The sequence below is a fragment of the Neofelis nebulosa genome, chromosome 3, assembly GCF_028018385.1.
Source record: "Neofelis nebulosa isolate mNeoNeb1 chromosome 3, mNeoNeb1.pri, whole genome shotgun sequence".
In the NCBI taxonomy this organism is placed as follows: domain Eukaryota; kingdom Metazoa; phylum Chordata; class Mammalia; order Carnivora; family Felidae; genus Neofelis; species Neofelis nebulosa.
The window spans coordinates 50,513,242-50,531,248 of NC_080784.1; the positions used below are offsets into that span (position 1 = coordinate 50,513,242).

Here is an 18,007-nt window from a genome sequence, read left to right on the forward strand (position 1 = left end):
TGTTTAAAGTTTATTTTTGAGAGAGAGAGAGAGAGCACGTGTGTGTGCGAGCAGAGGGGGAAGGCAGAGAGAGGGAGAGAGAGAATCCCAAGCAGGCTCCACGCTGTCAGCGCAGAGCCCAATGCGGGGCTCTATTTCACGAACTGTGAGATCATGATCTGAGCTGAAATCAAGAGTTAGACGCTTAACTGACTGAGCCATCCAGGTGCCCCTGTGTAACTGTTTTAATGAAAACTTCTGGCTTGACATTTACTGGAATGAGTAGAAAGTTAATGGCTCTGGATTTTACAGTGGCAGTGTCATTCCAACCAAAACCCACACTAAGGCAATATCACTCACCACCTGATGGGAGATGACCCTAAATGAAGGCATGATGTCTAAGGAGATTGGTCAACTAAGTATACAACCACTGAATGACACACTCAAACATCCTGCTTCTTAGACGAGGACTCTTGCCATCAGAAGATACTACTGCCAGGGCTCCTGGGTGACTCGGTTAAGTGTCTGACTCTTGATTTTGGCTCAGGTGTAATCTTACGGTTTGTGAGTTCAAGACCTGCATCGGGCTCCACACTGAAAGCGAAGAACCTGCTTGGGATTCTCTCTCTCCTTCTCTCCCTGCCCTACTCCTGCTCATACACACACTCTCTCTCTCAAATAAGTAAACTTAAAAAAAAAAAAGAAAAAAAGAAAAAGAAGATATAATTGTCTCTATTGTAGGTAAGAAGTTGACTGCAGGAGAGGGACTCCCACTATTTATAATAAGAGCCCTGATTCTAATCACTTTTCTCTGGGTTTGTTTGTATCACAGAATCTGAAGTTTCCGGTCCCCAACTTGAAACTGTAATTCCACGTAGGAAGTTCCAAAAGAGTTGGTTTTGTTAGTCCTGATTTTCCTACTGTAAACCATCTCTCTCAACCACCATTCAACCTCCTGTCCTAGTCTGAACCCACTCCCTTCTGACACACCCCTCTCTGTAAATGAGGAGGCATCCCACCTGCTACCCACGAAGGATCTCAAAAAACTGTCCTCTAAGAAAGACTTCTTAACTTTCTGGTTTTCTATGCTCTTGTGTAACTATGTCTCAGAAACACATGGAAGGAATAAGATATTTGTCTGATTACAGCTGAATAGCCCAGGAAATTGGTTCATTGTAAATAGTAAATGGCTCTTAATCTTGATATGGGAAATGTTACCCCATTTGCTATGAGTAGCATGTGCTGTGGTGGGACTCGCCCGACATTCTTCTTTGTATAAAGTTACACAGCTCCAAATGTCAAACAATTTACCCCTCGTTCTGATTTGTGATACAAGAATAAATAAATATGTCAAATGATTTTAGAGAGGGAAGAAATTATACTCAAAAAATGATTTGGGCTGAAATCCTTTGCAACGAGAGAAGATTTTAGGAATCATTTCAGAAAGACCAAAGGTGCAGAGTAAAATGGGAAGAGGAAGAAAGAAAGAAACCCAAAGTATTTTGGATCACAGCTGGACTCTTTTTATGATGTGGCAGGAACACAGATCCTCAGAGCTCCATAACTTCACCCTTGCCTGACTCCTTTACATGCTCTGCAAAGCTGAGGTCTTCCAGAATTGGCCAGGCAGGAGGAATCTCCAGCCTCTTTAGAGAGTCCATTGGGAGGCAGAGGGAGTCTATGATTGTTCTGTGTGCGTTGGTCCTTGTTAAAGGGCTTGCTGTGGGTTTACTCTACAGGTGGTGCATCAGAATCATTTCAATGTAGGTAACTTAATGTAGAACTGTTTATTTCAGGAAGCCACATTACAAGACCCAAGGGCTGAAATACTGTGTATTCTAACATAACTGATCTATCATCTCCATTTCCACCTTCCTCGGATTAACCTCTTAAAATTCTAGTGTCATGATTGCTTATGATCTGTACAGTGTAGTGTTTAAGATTTCTTGGATTCAAGTCCCAATTTTTCTGTTTACTGTGTGATCCTCCCAGGACCTCAGTCTCCCTGGTACCCCCATAGAATTGGGATGATAAGAACAAAACCAGTAGTTATAAAAATTCTGGGAGTTCATTCTTGTAAAGCCCCAAGAGCCTGCCACACAGTAAATGCTCAAGGGATGTTAGCAATGGTTTCTGTCGTAAGATTTCTGCTTATCTACTACTATTTTGAATGAATGAGCATGTATAAACTTACTGTTTAACAGTAAGTATAAACTTATGGTTTATCATTCCCATTTTCTATTGTTGGCTATTGTTGTAAACAGAGCCACCTGTGTTATTGCTATCTTACTAGCAATAAAGGTAATTTTTTAAACAATTGAGCTATTTGTGTTTTGCATAAGTACCTTGGCAAGCAACCACTGTCCCCTTCATCCATACGTTCCTTATTGTTGGACATTATTATTCTCGTGTGGTTAATGTTATGCTGAAAGCCAGTGAAAAGGGTAAAAGCTAGAATGTAAGCTCTGTGAGGACAGGAACCAAATTGGTCTGCTCTACCACTGTGTCTCCTGTATGTAGTACAGAGCCTTGCACATGGTAGACACTCAGTAAAGACTTCCCAAATGAACACGCCAATGAAAGAAGGGCAAGAACTTTGTCAAAACCCTTCTTCTGTGGGTAGAGCATGAGTTTCTTCTGAAAAAGAAAGGTGATTCCTTGTGCCTGTTAAAATGACCTGAATCCATTCATCACAGGAGGGAGAGGTCTTTTCGTCAGACCCAGAACAAGGTCGCACTGATTGGAGCCCTGGTAGACCACAGTCAGCACATCCTTCTACTTGTAGAGAACACAAGACAGGACATTAGAAAGCACCCACGGTGTGGACATAGGTGGGGCTGAGAGGAAAGTGGTCCAGGCAAGGAGCCAGGAAATTTTTATCAGCTCTTTGGGACTACAACTCAAGTAGTTCTTGAAGAGTCTAAGACTTCTGTTTTGGAGACTTGTCTGTTTTAAAGTTGTATTTTTCTGGAATTATTTCTTTGTAGCTCATCCTTAGCTTAACTCAGCCAGTAGTAGGAGCCGCCCTCATGGAGAAGGGCATGGACCCCTCTTTTTCTGCCCTGTCTAATGTCTACAAGGCACCACTAATGCCCTCATCTCAAATGCCGGTCAGAAGTAACCTTTGGGGCCTATGTGTGCTGTAGTTAAGCCAGCCACTGTAGTTGACTCGATATGTGGAAAGGAGCCAAAACTCTCTCCACCATAAGCACCCCTTAGTTTCTCCAGCTACACTGTTTTATGATAGTCATGCTAACATTTCTATAAAATGTCAAATGTGTGAATCACTTGTGTTTCTCTTCTTGGAATGGCTCTCCCTTCAACCCTCCATAGAATACCCCTCTCCCTTCCCTCCTTTTCCTCTCCTTACCCTCCAACTTTAGTTTTTTGGAGCTGAGATGGGGTTCTGGCTGCAGCTTTATTTATCCCTCTCCACCAGCTCACCACTCCCCACCCCACCTCCCACCCCCCAATTAGAACAGGCTAAAGAGTTTTCAATAAGGACTTTCAGTCCCCTAGGTAATTCTCCCACTCTGGCAAGAGAACTTGAAAGATTCTCAGCTCTGTGTGAGCTCTTGTAATGGTGCTTTCCTCAGAAGTTGTTCTAGCTGGCCTCATGGGATTCACACAGATTATTGTTCAGCTGACAACTCAAGGGAACCCTTATGCACCTTTCTGGAACTTTCTTTGTATAGTTCTCTACTCTTGAGCACTGTGCCCTGAAAATTCCAGCCACCTTTGTCTCTCCTGCCTCCAATCCTTGTGTCTTCACCTTAGTGAGATTCCTGGACTCAGGGCTCCCCTCAACTGTGCCACAGTTGGACAGAGAGCCCAGGCCAGGGTAGGCTTACCCTACTTGCTGCCCTTCTTCAAGGATCACGGTCTTGTGTTACATGTGTTGCCCAATGTTTGAAATTATGCGTTAAGCACACTGTTCTGGTTATGACAGAGGGAAGATGATTATAGGAAGTACCCTTTCATTCCCAAGTACCAACTCTGGAGACATCAGGAAATAGGTATTCTTTCCTTGATTGAATAAAAGTACAATTCTCCTATAAGCTGGGCCTTGATTTTTCTGTTGCTTGGGACCCCTTCCTTAGGTTACCTACTAAGGCTTAAGACATTGTGTTCCACCATGTTCTTGGTCTACACTGTGTTTATTGTGCTCCAGAAGTATTAAGATAGCTTCTCATAAGCTGTCCATTCTACCAATCCCCAGTGAGATATGATCAGACCATCCAGTTTTTACCAGTCCTCCCCATGCTCACCAGAATTTCATGAGAAAGAATGTGACACAAAGTTTGTTAGTGACATGTTCTTAGCTTTATTGAAATTCTTTCTTACAAAAGGTCTGATGTATTTTAGGCCAGGCCTAATTTCCTTTAGTCCCTGAAATACAGATCCATGGTTATTTCCATGTCCTCGTAAGTAAATATGTAAACTAGTAGACTTTTCAGTTAAGGTTCAAACACTTATCATTGTGATTTTTATTTGATGTAAAACAAGACTTGTGTTTTCCTAAATGAAAAGACCACGTAAGAAAGTTATGTGGGTCTTCATCGATGGGATAGCTAGATTTTTTGCCAGAAATGACCTGGGGTTTATTTCATTCGGTGTGACATCTTTCCACCTTTAGTATTTTCTCTTTTTAATGCAAACTTTGCAATGTGCTGAGCTATGTAGTAAAGAGTGCTATGTTCATATATGCATGCATATATTGGCCCTGGAGAAAGATGCTTGAGTACATGCGTGTTATGTAAACATAGCAATTGATCAAGAGAGTCTCTGATCATTAGGACATTAATGGATAACAAGCATACTGTAAGCAAAGAACAACCAATAGCACATATTGGTTTTGTTGTCAGCCAGGAATTTTGCCGGTCCTACACCTGGGGGGCGGGGGGAGGTCCCAGGTGTCACTTTCCCCAGCTAAGCTGATACTCACCCCATGTGACAGGGATTTGTGTGTCCGAGGCCTCAGTTTGTGACTCCCCCAAGGGAGGTGAGTCTGTGCTCACTTACTACCATGTAGCTTCCCTAGTCTTAGAATATGTATATGGCCTGGTTTGACATCCTCCTCATGTCAGAGGAAGAATATAATCTTCCTGTCACTAGGAGAGGGGTGCAGATTGAGGACTGGCAGAGGTCCATGGCTCCTTCTTCTGCCAGAGGTTATAGGAAATCGTCATTTCCTTCCACGCTTACAGGATCCGTAAGGACATGCGTTCTGATCATAGGAGCACACCCAAAGAAGCCTGGATAGCTTCACCTCCAAACAGCTCTGAGACACAGGTAAGTTGGCCTTAAGGCTGACCGTCAGATGATGAACGCTGGTCTCAGTTAAACCCAGATAAGTCCCCGTGTCACCCTCCAAATCGCCTTCCTCCTGGTTGGCCTGGAAGCCAGTCACGTCCAATCTTATACTCTGTAGTCTGGAGTATGTAACCTTGTAATCCCACATGTCTTGCACCTGAGTGTCCTGCCCAAGCCTAGGAAAGACACAGTAGGATGCAGGTAGAAAGAATGATTTAGTCATTCTCAATCTTCAATCTTACTGGCCACGTGAATGGGTCAGTTGAGTGCTACCTAGAGGTAAGGTCTTACCCAAGCTAACAAGCCTTGTAGAAACGCTACAAAGTGGATAAATGAATTTAGCATCCAAGATGTGTAGTACACATGGGAGTCACTCATTGGATGTTAGTTTCACTCCTCTTCTGCAAAGCCAGCTTGCCTCCTGCATGTGACGTGCGTTTCCCTCTCACTCCTACAGCTGGCCCTTCCTCTATATCACTTCCCCAGACTAACAAATGGTGTGCAGAGGCAGAGTAAAGAGAGGGAAGAATGAATCATTTGGTATGGTCTCTTGGTGGGAAGGAAGATGTCAAAACTCTTGGCCTAACTAAGGGAATTATCTGAAGAGTAAATGACCTGTCATGCTTCCCTCCCGTGTCCACTGCTGTGTTTCTCGCCAACATACTCTCAGCATTTAACTGACAGACCAAAGGGAGCATGGATGTTGAGTCCTGATGCATGGTGCTTAGAAGGGTGGGCAAAATGACGATCCAGTTGCCCAGGGCTTCACATGCAGGAACCCTGGTAGAAGGGAGAGACAGGCAGTGGATCCCAGAGTTGCACTTTGGAGCTGATGTCCAAGAGGAGCATGACGACAGGCCACTGTGGTCCTGGCACAGGGATATGGGGGAGGGGGATGCTGGGCTGGGCAGGGCCGAGGCATGGTCCCAAGTGATGCCCCCGCCCCAGGAATGCAGGAAGGAGGCTCGGCAGCAGGGCCCGGACTGTGGACTGTGCCCAGTTTCAGTGTCTGTTGCACGTCACCCCAGCATCTTCAGCGTGTCCGCAGTTTGTCACCCCCCATTTGGAGAAGCTGCAACGGAAGATGGTATCTTCTGTGCCCTTGCAGGCCACGTCATCCATCCAAATCCTCCCCGTGCCTGTAGGGACAAGTCAACATGGTTTCTTAGCAGATATGCAGGAGAGCAGGACAGAAGAAAAACAGCACCGCTATGTCTGTTCTTAACCGGGCTGTCCTGGGCTCTGCTGGCAATTCTCAAATTGAGCCATTTCCCCTTGCCCTCTCCTCCCCACCAAGACCAAATACTCATTTTCTAGGCTCAGTTTCCTGAGGGCAGAGTAACAACAATCGCGGTGATGGCAGCATTTATTGGTATCTCCTACACAGCAGACATTTCACATGTGTGATCTTCCTCCATTCTGAGCACGGCGCCGTGAGGTAGACTTTCATACACCCGTTTTATAGAGGCTCAGGATACAGTTGGTGCAGAGCTACTCAACTTGTAAGTTGCAGAGTCTGAAACTCAAGACCAAGTTGGTCTCGGCGCACACTTTATATGAGACACCTCATAGCTTTTGAGATACAATGTCTTGCAGTCTTTGTTGATGAGTACTCAAGCACGGCCTAATCTGAGGGACAATGTCAGACAGATTCTGGACTGGACAGATCCAGTGCCCTATAACCAAGTATGTCTGTGCAACATGACCCCCAATCTTTTGAAATTTAAAGCAGATGGTTCCACTCTATGAACTCCAAACAGTGGTGCTAGAATGACAGAGGACCCCAGAATTTAACATTATAGCCATATATATATATATATATATATATATATATATATATATATATTTAATGACAGGAAGAAGCATCCCCTACCATAATTAGGTCAGTTCCCCAAATACAAGGTCCCTAAGACAATCTACGTGAGCTCCACCTGCAGCCAGTCCCGTTTACCCAGATCTTAAGGAGACCAACCCACTGGTCTGAAGTTGCCCATGCAGGGGAGCCTTTAGTTGGCTTTCCTAGGATTGTACCAGAGCCTTGAGAGACATAAACTTGGCAATGAAGGTCCCCAATGAATGTCAGAGGAATAGGGCAGCTGGGTGAGGCTCCAGGAAGGAATGGAGGGGGGTTGTCTGGAGTCAGGGGTCAATGGAGAGGGGAGTTGGCTGCAAGAGAAGTCACCTGGAGCCCCCACTGATCAACTGGCAGGACCATCACCCATGGTTCTGGTGCGCTCTCTTGTGCGGATGGCCATGCCACGCCCCAGATGGTGGGAGCCCATTTGGGAGCCCTCTGGAAGCACAACTGAGCTTCAGGACACCCACAGAAACAGTGGCTTAGAGCCTGGTTACTTAAAGTGTGGTCCTGGACCAGCAGCATTGGCATTACCCAGAGCTGATTAGAAATGTAGAACTTCAGGGGCACCTGGGTGGCTCAGTTGGTTGGCCAGCCGACTTCACCTCAGGTCGTGATCTTGCAGTTCGTGAGTTTGAGCCCTGCATTGGGCTCTGTGTGGACAGCTCAGAGCCTGGAGCCTGCTTCAGATTCTGTCTCCCTCTCTGCCTCTCCCCTGCTCATGCTCTGTCTCTCTTTCTCAAAAATACATAAATATTAAAAAAAAAAAAAAAAAGAAATGCAGAACTTTCAGGTCCCACCTAGGACTACTGAACCAGAATCTACATTTTAACCAAGAGGTTAAACACTGAAATTTGAGAAGCACTGATGTAGCAGAAGAAGCAGGGCTTTACAATAAGTAGGCCAGATCTTGATTCAAATCTCAGCCCCATCGGGGGAACAATTTCAGTTTTAAAACTGGGAAGGAATTACCAGGATGTGAGAATTTTGGTGCTAAAACCAGGTACATGCTGGCTGAACCAGGATTGTTAGTCACTCCAGTGCTCTAGCTTGTTAGGTCTATGAGCTGGCACCAAAAAGCATGGGGTTAAAGGTCATAAATTAGCTGTGTCAACCTGATCAAGCCAGATGAAGTAAAAAATTGTTCCTGATTTTTCTTTTTTCTTTTTTAAATGTTTATTTTATTTTTGAGAGAGAGAGAGAGAGAGCAGGGAGAGAGGGAGAGAGAGAGAATCCCAAGTAGGCTCCACACTGACAGCAGCGAGCCTGAGGTAGGGCTTGAACCCATGAACTGTGAGATTATGACCTGAGCTGAAGTCGGACACTCAACTGACTGAGCCACCCAGGTGCCCCTGTTCCTGATTTTTAAAGGACTTTGAAATCTACCAAAACCCTATAAAAAAGGTAGCTCAGGGATTGGTACCGTGTCTGATCCTAGTAGCCCTGTCTCCTCCCGGCCCCATCTCTCAGCATCCAGATAACCTCTCCTTGTGGAGGAATGGTTGGGACGACTGTAAAAACCTTAAAGCCGTCACTCGCTCTTGAACTGCATAGGAGAAATCTCTTTACAAAGGATGTTATCTAAACCATTTTACTGCCCACAAAATCTACCGCATGAGCTATGTGGTTTAGACATATTTTCGTTATGTAGAGATTTTCAGCATCTGTTGTCCTGGGATTGCCGAGCAGTGAATTCAGGGACAGAGCTGGGAGGAGAGGCCTCCTTCCGCTGCCTTGGCCGTTGTTTCTTCACAAGAGCCTCTTCCCTGGCCGGATACCCTGTGCCTCTTACACAATAAGCCCTTTGAGGCCTAGCAATAATTTGCAGATTAAATGTCTCCTGGAAAACACATCAGTTTACAAATTACCCAGGAAAAGCCTGCAGGCCCGAGAGCTCTGTGGGATTAGTCACACCCAAAACAAATAAAGAAGTAAATGAAGGAAACTGACAAATACAGAACAGACCCAAGGTAACCAGCCCAAATGCGTATACAGGATCATGAAACTCCAAACTCTAGTTGGTGTTTAGCCAGGGAGTTCTGGCTATTGTTCACTCATGGAAGAGCTCATAAAATGAGAATAGGCTCATTAAATCGGCAGTGCCGGGTCTCTGCAGTATTACGGCAGCGTGGGGCATCGCCGGAGGGCCAGTTAACCCGCGAACCATCCCTGCCGCTCACCACGTCAAAGAGCCTAGAACTCCCATTTCTCTGTACCAATCACCACTTCAGCTTTAGAACTGACATCCGATTCCTCCAAGTGTAGCCACAAGACCAGGAGCGTCAGCATGACCTGGGAGCTTGCTGGAAACGCAGAGTCCGGGGTCCACCCGGGCTTGAATCAGAATGTGCATTTCAAGACAATCTCCCATGATTCATGTGCGCCTTCAAGTCTGAGAAGCCCGTCTCGGGCTAGCTCTCCAAGCTCCCTAGCAAAGCCCCGTGATAACTAAGCCCCACTGTTCAGATCAGAAAAAGGAAGCAATAGGGTGACATGTTTATCTTGAGGAGGCAAAATTGGGACCAGAGGCCAGGTCTTCTGACACCCAGACACTAGGCGCTGTTTGAAGGTGATGTTGTTGGGATGAGTAAGTGGAGATTTTAATCTATCCTCCTCATTCATTCATTCATTCATTCAACATGTATTTGAGGACCTTTTCCATGCTCAGCACTATTCTGGGTGTCTGGACTACATCAACAAACAAAAAAGGAGGAAACAGCAACACAAATCTCTGCCTCAAGGAGCTAACATTTGAGCTTCTACCTGTTTATTTGGAGTAACATTAATAGAAGACATAAGTTACGCTGAATCCACCCATCGGAGCTGCACACAGAGGTAGCCAGGGACAAGTATCAAACGGGTATTTAAGAGATGGGAAAACTGAGGCCCCAGAAAGATGAAGTGACTTGTCCCATGATGACCAAGGGCAGGAGGCCACGACCCAGGCCTCTGACGTGCCGGTGGGCCAGTATTTGCTCCTCATGGGTACACAGTACCCAGCACGAACACTAGGTCGGGGGTGGCACACCGTGGACCAGTTCAACCCACCGTCTGCTTTCGTAAACAAAATTTTGTTGGAACACAGCCCCACTGTTTGATTATGTTTTGTCTGTGGTTGCTTTCATGCTACAAGTGCAGAGTTGAGCAGGGAGAGAAACCTTTGGCCCATAAAGTCTAAAATATTTCCTACCTAGCCCTTTCATGTTTGTGGATCTGTGCACAAAGCCACCTCCCAGTATTTGGACTTTATCTTAGAGAAAAGGGGCAAACACTGGTAATGATGATATGATTAGAAGCAAACACCCCCAGTTCCATCCCTCGCACCCCCACCCACAAATCTGTCTGCATCTGTACCCATCCTTACTCCCTCTATGTGTCTTACACAAAGATTTTCTCTGCAGATGTGAGGCTCCCTCCCAGCGGGGCTACCCTCTGCTCCTTCCACCCCTTCCTAGACCTCCTTCCAGCCATCACCCTCCATCTGCTCTGTCTGCATTTGCTCCTTCTCCAACAGCTCTTGGACCAATTTAAAATCAAAAAACACCTTTAAGCCTCTCCCATCTGGCTCTTTCCTCGCCTTTTGCCAGAGAAACTGATAATTTGATTTTTGGGCCCTGTCCAGGGAAAATTTTATGGTGCCAGACCCCCAAGAGAACTGCCAGGGAGGGATTGGCAGTGCCTTGTGTTCTACGGGGGGAGGAGTCAGATTAGGCAGGCACAGAAGTTCCTTCCTTCCTTCTTCCCTCCCTCCTTTCCTTCCCTCCAGCCTTTATCCATTTACCCTAGTATGTCCCAGGCAGAGTCCTGGGTTTTGGAGCTGTGAAGGTAAAGCCTCGTGCACAAAGGTGTTCACACATGTATCAGAGCTCAGGAGGGTGTGAGAGGTGTCATGATAGAGACGTGACACCCGGGGAGCTCCGAGTAGGGGCATTGACATCCCAGGGCACGGGTGGGGCGGGAAAGGAAGTGGCCAGCAAAGCTCCCCTCAGGAGGTGATAAGTGAGCTGACTTGAAAAGCTGAATACGAGGTAGCTAGATGAAGAAGGAAGGGAAGACATCCCAGACGGAGCCTGAGAAGATACGGAGACACGAAAGAGCCACGGGAGCTCGGAGAACACAAGTGGTTGCGTGTGGCTGAAGGCTGAGAGGGAGGTGGGAGGCAGAGGAGGAAGGGTCTCATTTCAGATAGAACCCTGGCAGCTGCAAGGAGGAAGGCGGCAGGAGGCAGGCTGGAGCTGGAGGTGAGGCAGCAGCGAGGAAGTGGCTCACGGAGGGTCCCAGCCCCCATACGCCCACCTTGACTGGCACCCCACCTCCGCCCAACGTGTATCAGAGGAGTGTGCACCACAGGGCCCGCGCCATGCTTACCGCCAGACGCGTGATCTCATTTAGCGTTTGCCATTAGCCTTTGATAGCAGAAGGGCTGAAGCTAGGGGGGGCCACAGAAGCTACTCCAGGTCACTGGCTCCAAGTGGCAGATCTTGGACTCTAACTCAGGTTTGACCCACAGCCTGAGCTCCTGACCACTGCTCTGCCCTGCCCTGCCTGGGCATCTAAGGCAAGAGCAGGGGGAATGAAGGGACAGATTCAAGGGATGGCAGAGAGTAGACACTGTGGGACCCAGGGACCAGCCAGATGTGGGATGAGGAGTGGGGGAGAGCGGGACGGGGATAGGCGCGTGGTCCTGGCTGGCAGGCAGGAAGCACGTCCAGAGGGGGCAGAGAGAAGCCAAGCCATGGAGGGAGGGGCCGGGGCTTGGGAGACTGAGGCTGGGGATGGGCAGATCGGGACGAGGCATTGGGGCTCTGGTGGGGAAGGAGGCTGTGGTCAGAGGGTGGATCTGATGTACGGCCCCACCGCTGCCAGGAGAGACGGCATCCCTTGCCCGCTGCGCCCATGGCCACCATAACCTGAGAGCCCCCACCATGCTGTTCAGAGTCGATAAACACGCCTGTCTTTCCTCTACACTGAACCTGTTGAGGCTGGAGACTAGGTTCACTCAACCCTGCACCCACCACTGAGCCCAGTGCCCACCGATGCCTGAGGAAAGCTGGTGGTGCAGCGTGGTTTAGCAAGGGCTCAGATGAGCCTCAGCTGGGTCAGCCCTTCTCTTACCCTCCGTGAACCCATTAATAACACCTGGCCCGCCGATCTGTCGAGGTCTCGAATATCACATGACGTAAGTTACTGGACCGCGATGGGGAAACCACAGTGCAAGTGTGATACGTGCAGGAAAGTGAGTCTGGCTTTCCATTGACTGGTTTACAGTGGCGATTTCAGAGCTTCCCCATGTGTCACATGATACAAAAGTCAAGGGGGAATCAAAGAGGCCACGGAGTCTCAGTTTGGGACTAACTCCGCCCATGACATTCAAATGATTTCTTTTGGTTTTTCTAAAAGAGTTTCCGTTTATTTTATTTTATTTTTTTTAACGTTTTTATTTTGTTTTTGAGAGACAGAGAGAGACAGAGCAGGAGTGGGGAAGGGGCAGAGAGGGAGACACAGAATCCAAAGCAGGCTCCAGGCTCTGAGCTGTCAGCACAGAGCCCGATGTGGGGCTTGAACTCAGAAACCACGAGATCATGACCTGAGCTTGAAGTCAGACCCTTAGCTGACTGAGCAACCCAGGCACCCCCTAGACACTGTTGTTGTTGTTTTTAAATAAATTTTTGTTTATTTATTTTTGAGAGAGAGAGAGAGACAGAGGGGGGGGGAGAGAGAGAGAGAGAGAGAGAGAGAGAGAGAGAGAGAATGGGGGGGAGGGGCAGAGAGAAAGGGGGACAGAGGCTCTGAAGCGGGCTCCACGTGGACAGCAGAGAGCCTGATGTGGGGCTTGAACCCACAAACCATGAGATCATGACCTATGCAGAAGGTAGCCACTTAACCAACCGAGCTACTCAGGCGCCCCAAGAGTTTCTGGGTTTTCTTTTCCCCACAAGGTTTTACCTCCACTTACTAGGCAGGAGTCCTCACTGGAGTCGAGAATGAAATAGCAGGGACCGTTCCTACAGTTCCAGCTCCTCATGTAAACAGGGATGGTGGTTTCCTTGAAGAAAACAAGCTGAAATCCGGCCCAAAGCTTTAAGTGGGAGGAAAGTGCTCTCTCTGGTGGGCTGCCCTCCGAGGAGCTGGACTCTCTGAACTCCCCACGCGCTCTGGCCTTTTGGTAGAGAGGCCAGGACGGGTGGGGCCAGTCAGCTGCTCTCTGCCAGCTGTCACAACAGATTTCACCCCGTCACTTTCCGTCAATGGGATCATCTTAGGCGGCCCAGACTGCTCTAACAAAGTGTCATTGACTGGGTGGCTTGTAAACAACAGACACTTATTTCTCTCAGCCCTGGAGGCTGGAAGTCCAAGGTCAGGCTGCCAGCATGGTCGGCCTCTGATGAGGGCTCTCTTTTGGGTTGGAGACTACTGACTTCTCTGTGCTTCCTCAGGGAAAGAGGAAGATGGAACTCTTTGGGGTCCCTTTTGTAAGAGCATTAGTCCTATAATGAGGGCTCCACTATCACGACCTAATCACCTCCCAGAGACCCCACTTCCTAATCCCATCACATTGGGGGTTAGGATTTTAATACAGGAAATTGGGGGAGGCACAAACCTTCAGTCTGTAACAGCGACTGAGGTCTAAGGGCTGAGATTCTGCACAAAAGTTACAACAGCCCCTGGTGGGGATAAGATGAACGGTGATTCAGATGAGTGGAGGTGTCCCGGCCAGTCTGGACGTGACCTGGCTCCGTTTCCCTATCTGGAGAGGATGTGTTGGCCCTTCCTCTCATGCCATCCCATGAGTCCCTTTAGCCATCGAGCCCGGTGGGTCGGGCAGCTATGGCGTCAGGCAAGACAGCACACAGGCCTGGCTCCGCTCCATGATACAAGGAGCTCCCACAGGGACCAGCTGTTCCTCCACAGGCCACAAGGGGGGCCTGGAAACCGAGGATGAGAGGATCAGTCCAAACCCCTCCCCACACCTGTCAGAACTTGGGTCCTCTTGACAGGTGAATAGGAGCATTTCCAATCCCAGGGGGCTCAAAGCTGGAAGGCACATCAGAGCCCGCAAGCCCTTTTAAGTTACACATGGGGACGCCAAAACCCAGCGTCTTGGAGAAGCAACAAGTTCACACAGCCACAGGTCGGCACTCTCTCCTGAGGGCGCAGGGAGTACTGGGTTTGTGCACGTGGGACTATTGTTTTAGTTATGGTTCAACACAGGTTTCTTCAAGTTCAAGGTCTGATGGAGGAAAAAGCATGTGTGAATGTGAATGTTTATATTTGAGTGTGAAAGTGTGTGCGGCGCTATGGATGTTTATAGCACATGTCGGCAGGTGTGTTATTCATGGTCCCAGCTCGGGGCGCCTGGGTGGCCCAGTCAGTTAAGCGTCCGACTTCGGCTCAGGTCCTGATCTCGCAGGTCGTGAATTCAAGCCCCACGTCGGGGTCTGTGCTGACAGCTCGGAGCCTGGAGCCCGCTTCGGATTCCATGTCTCCCTCTCTCTGCCCCTCCCCTGCTCGCACTCTGTCTCTCTCGCTCAAAAATGGATAAACATTAAAAAAAAAAAAAAAAATAAGTGGTCCCAGATTGTGTGTAGTAGGTGGTGGTCACAGCAAGCATGCCAAGGTCTAGAGAGTGTTATGTGCTGAACTGTGTCTCCTCAAATTACCAAGTTGAAGTCCTAACCCCAGGACTTGAGAATGTGACTGTGTTTGGAGACAGGCCCCTTAAAGAGGTGACTAAGGTGAAATGAGGTCATTGGGGTGCTATCCAATATGACTGCATCCTTATAAAAGAGGAGACACAGGCACCATCCAGAGGGAAGACCATGTAAAGACACAGGGAGAAGACGACCATCTACACGCTGAGGAGAGAGGCCTCAGGAGAAACCAAATCCATGGACACCTTGATTGTGGGCTTTCCAGCCTCCGGAACTGTGAGAAAATAAATGTCTGTTGTTTAAGCCCCACAGGTCTGTGCTCTTTGTTACAGCGGCTGAGCAGACTAATACAGAGAGGTAGCCTGGGGGACAGACGCAGTGCCATGGACGGGGACTGGAGCTGGGGCAGAGCTGTCCTCCTCGAAGCAGGAGAGCGGTGGACGGTTCAAATCCGCTATCTGCCCAGAAAACGTCTGCACCCCTCCCTCCAAGTCTCTTGTACCATCCACAGGAAGGGAGGTATGCTTGAGCATGTCGAAAGGAAAGCAGCAAAATGGTGAAGACTTTGCGAAATCCTGTCACATAAAGACGAGATGAAGTAACCGGAGATATTCATCTGAAGAAGAAAGGACTCGGAGAGGGGCAGGGACAGCCAGCAGAGTGGGTGGGAGCCTGGCCTCCTAAGCCTCCTGCTGGGGTCTGAGGGAAACCAGGCTCTTCCATTTGCTAGCTGTGCGACCTTGTGCACGTTAGTCAACCTCTCTGTGCCTCTGTTTCCACATTTGGAACACAGGGATGATCTCTGTATCCACTTCCTAGGTGTTGTAAGGATTCACTGAGGGAGTATTTGTAACGTGTTTAGAGCCGAGCCAGGCACACAATGGGTGCATTAAGTGTTCAGCACTCGCTGGGCTCCATAACAAAAATGTAATAGGGACGCCTGGGCAGCTCAGTGGGTTAAGCATCCGACTCTTGATTTCAGCTCAGGTCATGTTCTCTAGGTTTTTGAGTTCGAGCCCCACCTGGGGCTCTGCGCTGACAGCATGGGGGCCTGGTTGGGACTCTGTCTCTCTCTCTCTCTCTCTTCTCCTGCTCGCTCGCGTGTGTGTGCACTCTCTCTCTCTCTTTCAAAATAAATAAATAAACTTACAAAAACATGTAGTAAAGTGGGAGTGGGTTTAGATCCGCGCCTGAGACGCAGGGCTGAGAACGAGGGTCCGCAGGGGAATCTGACAGGACACGGGAAATAAAAGGAAGTCAATTCAAGGAAAGGAAGAGTGTTCTAATAATCAGAACTGTGTGAGGGCACAGCTCCTTGCCTGGGGGCCAGCGAACCTCCCACCGCAGGGAGCACGGGGGCAGAGGCCAGGCGACACCCGGTGGGACTGCTGTGCAGGGGACTCGTGCTCTGGGGAGGAGACCCAGCTGGTCCCCGTGTCCCTGCCCCCCAGAGCGCTTACCTTGCCCAAATCGAGCCGTCCGGTACACCTCCTCCACACCACGGAAGCCCAGCATGCGGCACACCACGTCCCCGTCTTTCTTGTCCCAGCCGTCGTCACACACGGTGCCCCAGCGCCGCTCGTGGTACACCTCCACCCGGCCCTCGTGTGGGCCGGAGCCGTTCACCAGCCGGATCATCACCGCCTCCACGCTACCTGCTGGGGGCAGCCGCAGTCACCACTGTACTCTGGACACCCCCCTGCCCCGCCCTGTCTTTCCTCTACCCTGCCCTCCCCGCCCCCCACACAAGACCATGACCAGCAGAAACCCTGGTGTTTCATCCTGCCCTTAATCAGCCTGCTTCTCTCCACCTTTCTTTTTTTTTCTCTTAACAGACTTCATTTTCTCAGAGCAGTTTTAAGTTCCAGAAAAATGGAGACGAAGGTATAAACATTTCCCATACACCCTCTGCCCCTACACAAGCCCAGCCTCCCCCAGTGTGGACATCCTGCACCAGAGTGGCACACCTGTTATAAAGATGAACCCACACCGACACATCACAATCACACAGAGTCCACGGTTTACCTTCGGGTTCATTCTTGGTGTACATTCTGCGGGTTCGGGCAAATGTATACTGACGTGTATCCACCATTATAGTATCATACAGAGTAGTTTTATTGCCCTAGACATCCTCTGCGCCCTGCCGTCTCACTTCCCAGCCTCTGATCACTGGTGACCACTGATCTTTTTACTGTCGCTATAGCTTTGTCTTTCCCAGAATGTCATACAGTTGGTATCACATAGTACACAGCCTTTGCACACTGGCTTCTTTTACCTAGTGATATGCATTTAAGGTTCTCCCATGTCTTTTTGTGGCCTGATAGCTCATTTCTTGAGAGCAGTGAATAATATTCCATTGTCTGGATGTGCCACAGTTTATTTATCCATTCACCAACTGAAGGACACGTGCTTCCAAAGTTTGGCAATTATGAATCAAGGTGCAATAAACACTCCTGGGCAGGGTTTTGTATGGACATAAGTTTTTAACTCATTTGGGTAGATCCCCAAGGAATATGATTGCTGGATTTCTCTCTACCTCTTGGGACCCGGTGACCAGCAGTCATGCCTACCATGGAGGAGGGGGAAGGGGGAACAGAGAAAACCAAGGGACATCCAGACTCTCTGAGCAGCCTGGGAAGTGTCTCAGCCCTGAGTTCCACCATTCAAGGCCACTTCCCCACTGGGCTGTGAGCATGAGAGTGTGAAGCCAGCAGACTTGGGTGTGGATTTTGTCTCTGCCGCTCACTATGTGTAAGCGGGAGACAGTAGTTCATCGAAAGATGCCACTTTTTATATGGCACATCGCAACTATATATGCTACTAAGAAGGAAAGAGTTCTGCCAGTTACAGTGGCAAATGATGTCAATGGCTAGATGCTTCCAGACTTCAGTGATGTGAAATTGTACGTCAGGGGATCAGTGAGATATGGCAAGACATGAAGAGCTTAGAACAGTGCCTGGCACATAGAAGGCTCTTTGGTCTACCTGAATGACCTTAAGAAAGACTCAGAGCCTCTCTGAGGGTACTTCCTCAAACTGTGACATGGGGACAACACAGAGGGCTATTGTGCAGCCTAAAGGAAGTCATGTGTATAAGGCTCCGAGCATGATGCCTCGTACACTGCAGACACTCAGGAAATCCTGGGTCACCCCTTCTTCTCTGCTGGCTGAAACTCTATCACATTCATCTACAAGCTATTTAGCACAGA

The 18,007-nt window shown here is 48.6% G+C and overlaps 1 protein-coding gene across 2 annotated transcripts in view; it reads right to left on the reverse strand.

Annotated features, from left to right (window-relative positions):
- Window positions 1-4,279: 4,279 nt before the first annotated feature.
- SCARA5 (scavenger receptor class A member 5) overlaps window positions 4,280-18,007 on the reverse strand; it is a 128,289-nt gene continuing 114,561 nt past the window's right edge. The window contains exons 8-9 of one of the 2 annotated variants that reach the window (XM_058720769.1): window positions 16,260-16,457; window positions 4,280-6,431 (exon numbers count right to left, since the gene is read on the reverse strand). In XM_058720769.1, the coding sequence (XP_058576752.1) occupies window positions 6,295-6,431; window positions 16,260-16,457 (335 nt within the window). In that variant the 3' untranslated portion in view covers window positions 4,280-6,294. The remainder of the gene's footprint in view (window positions 6,432-16,259; window positions 16,458-18,007) is intronic. The other variant, XM_058720770.1, reaches the window with a different exon arrangement.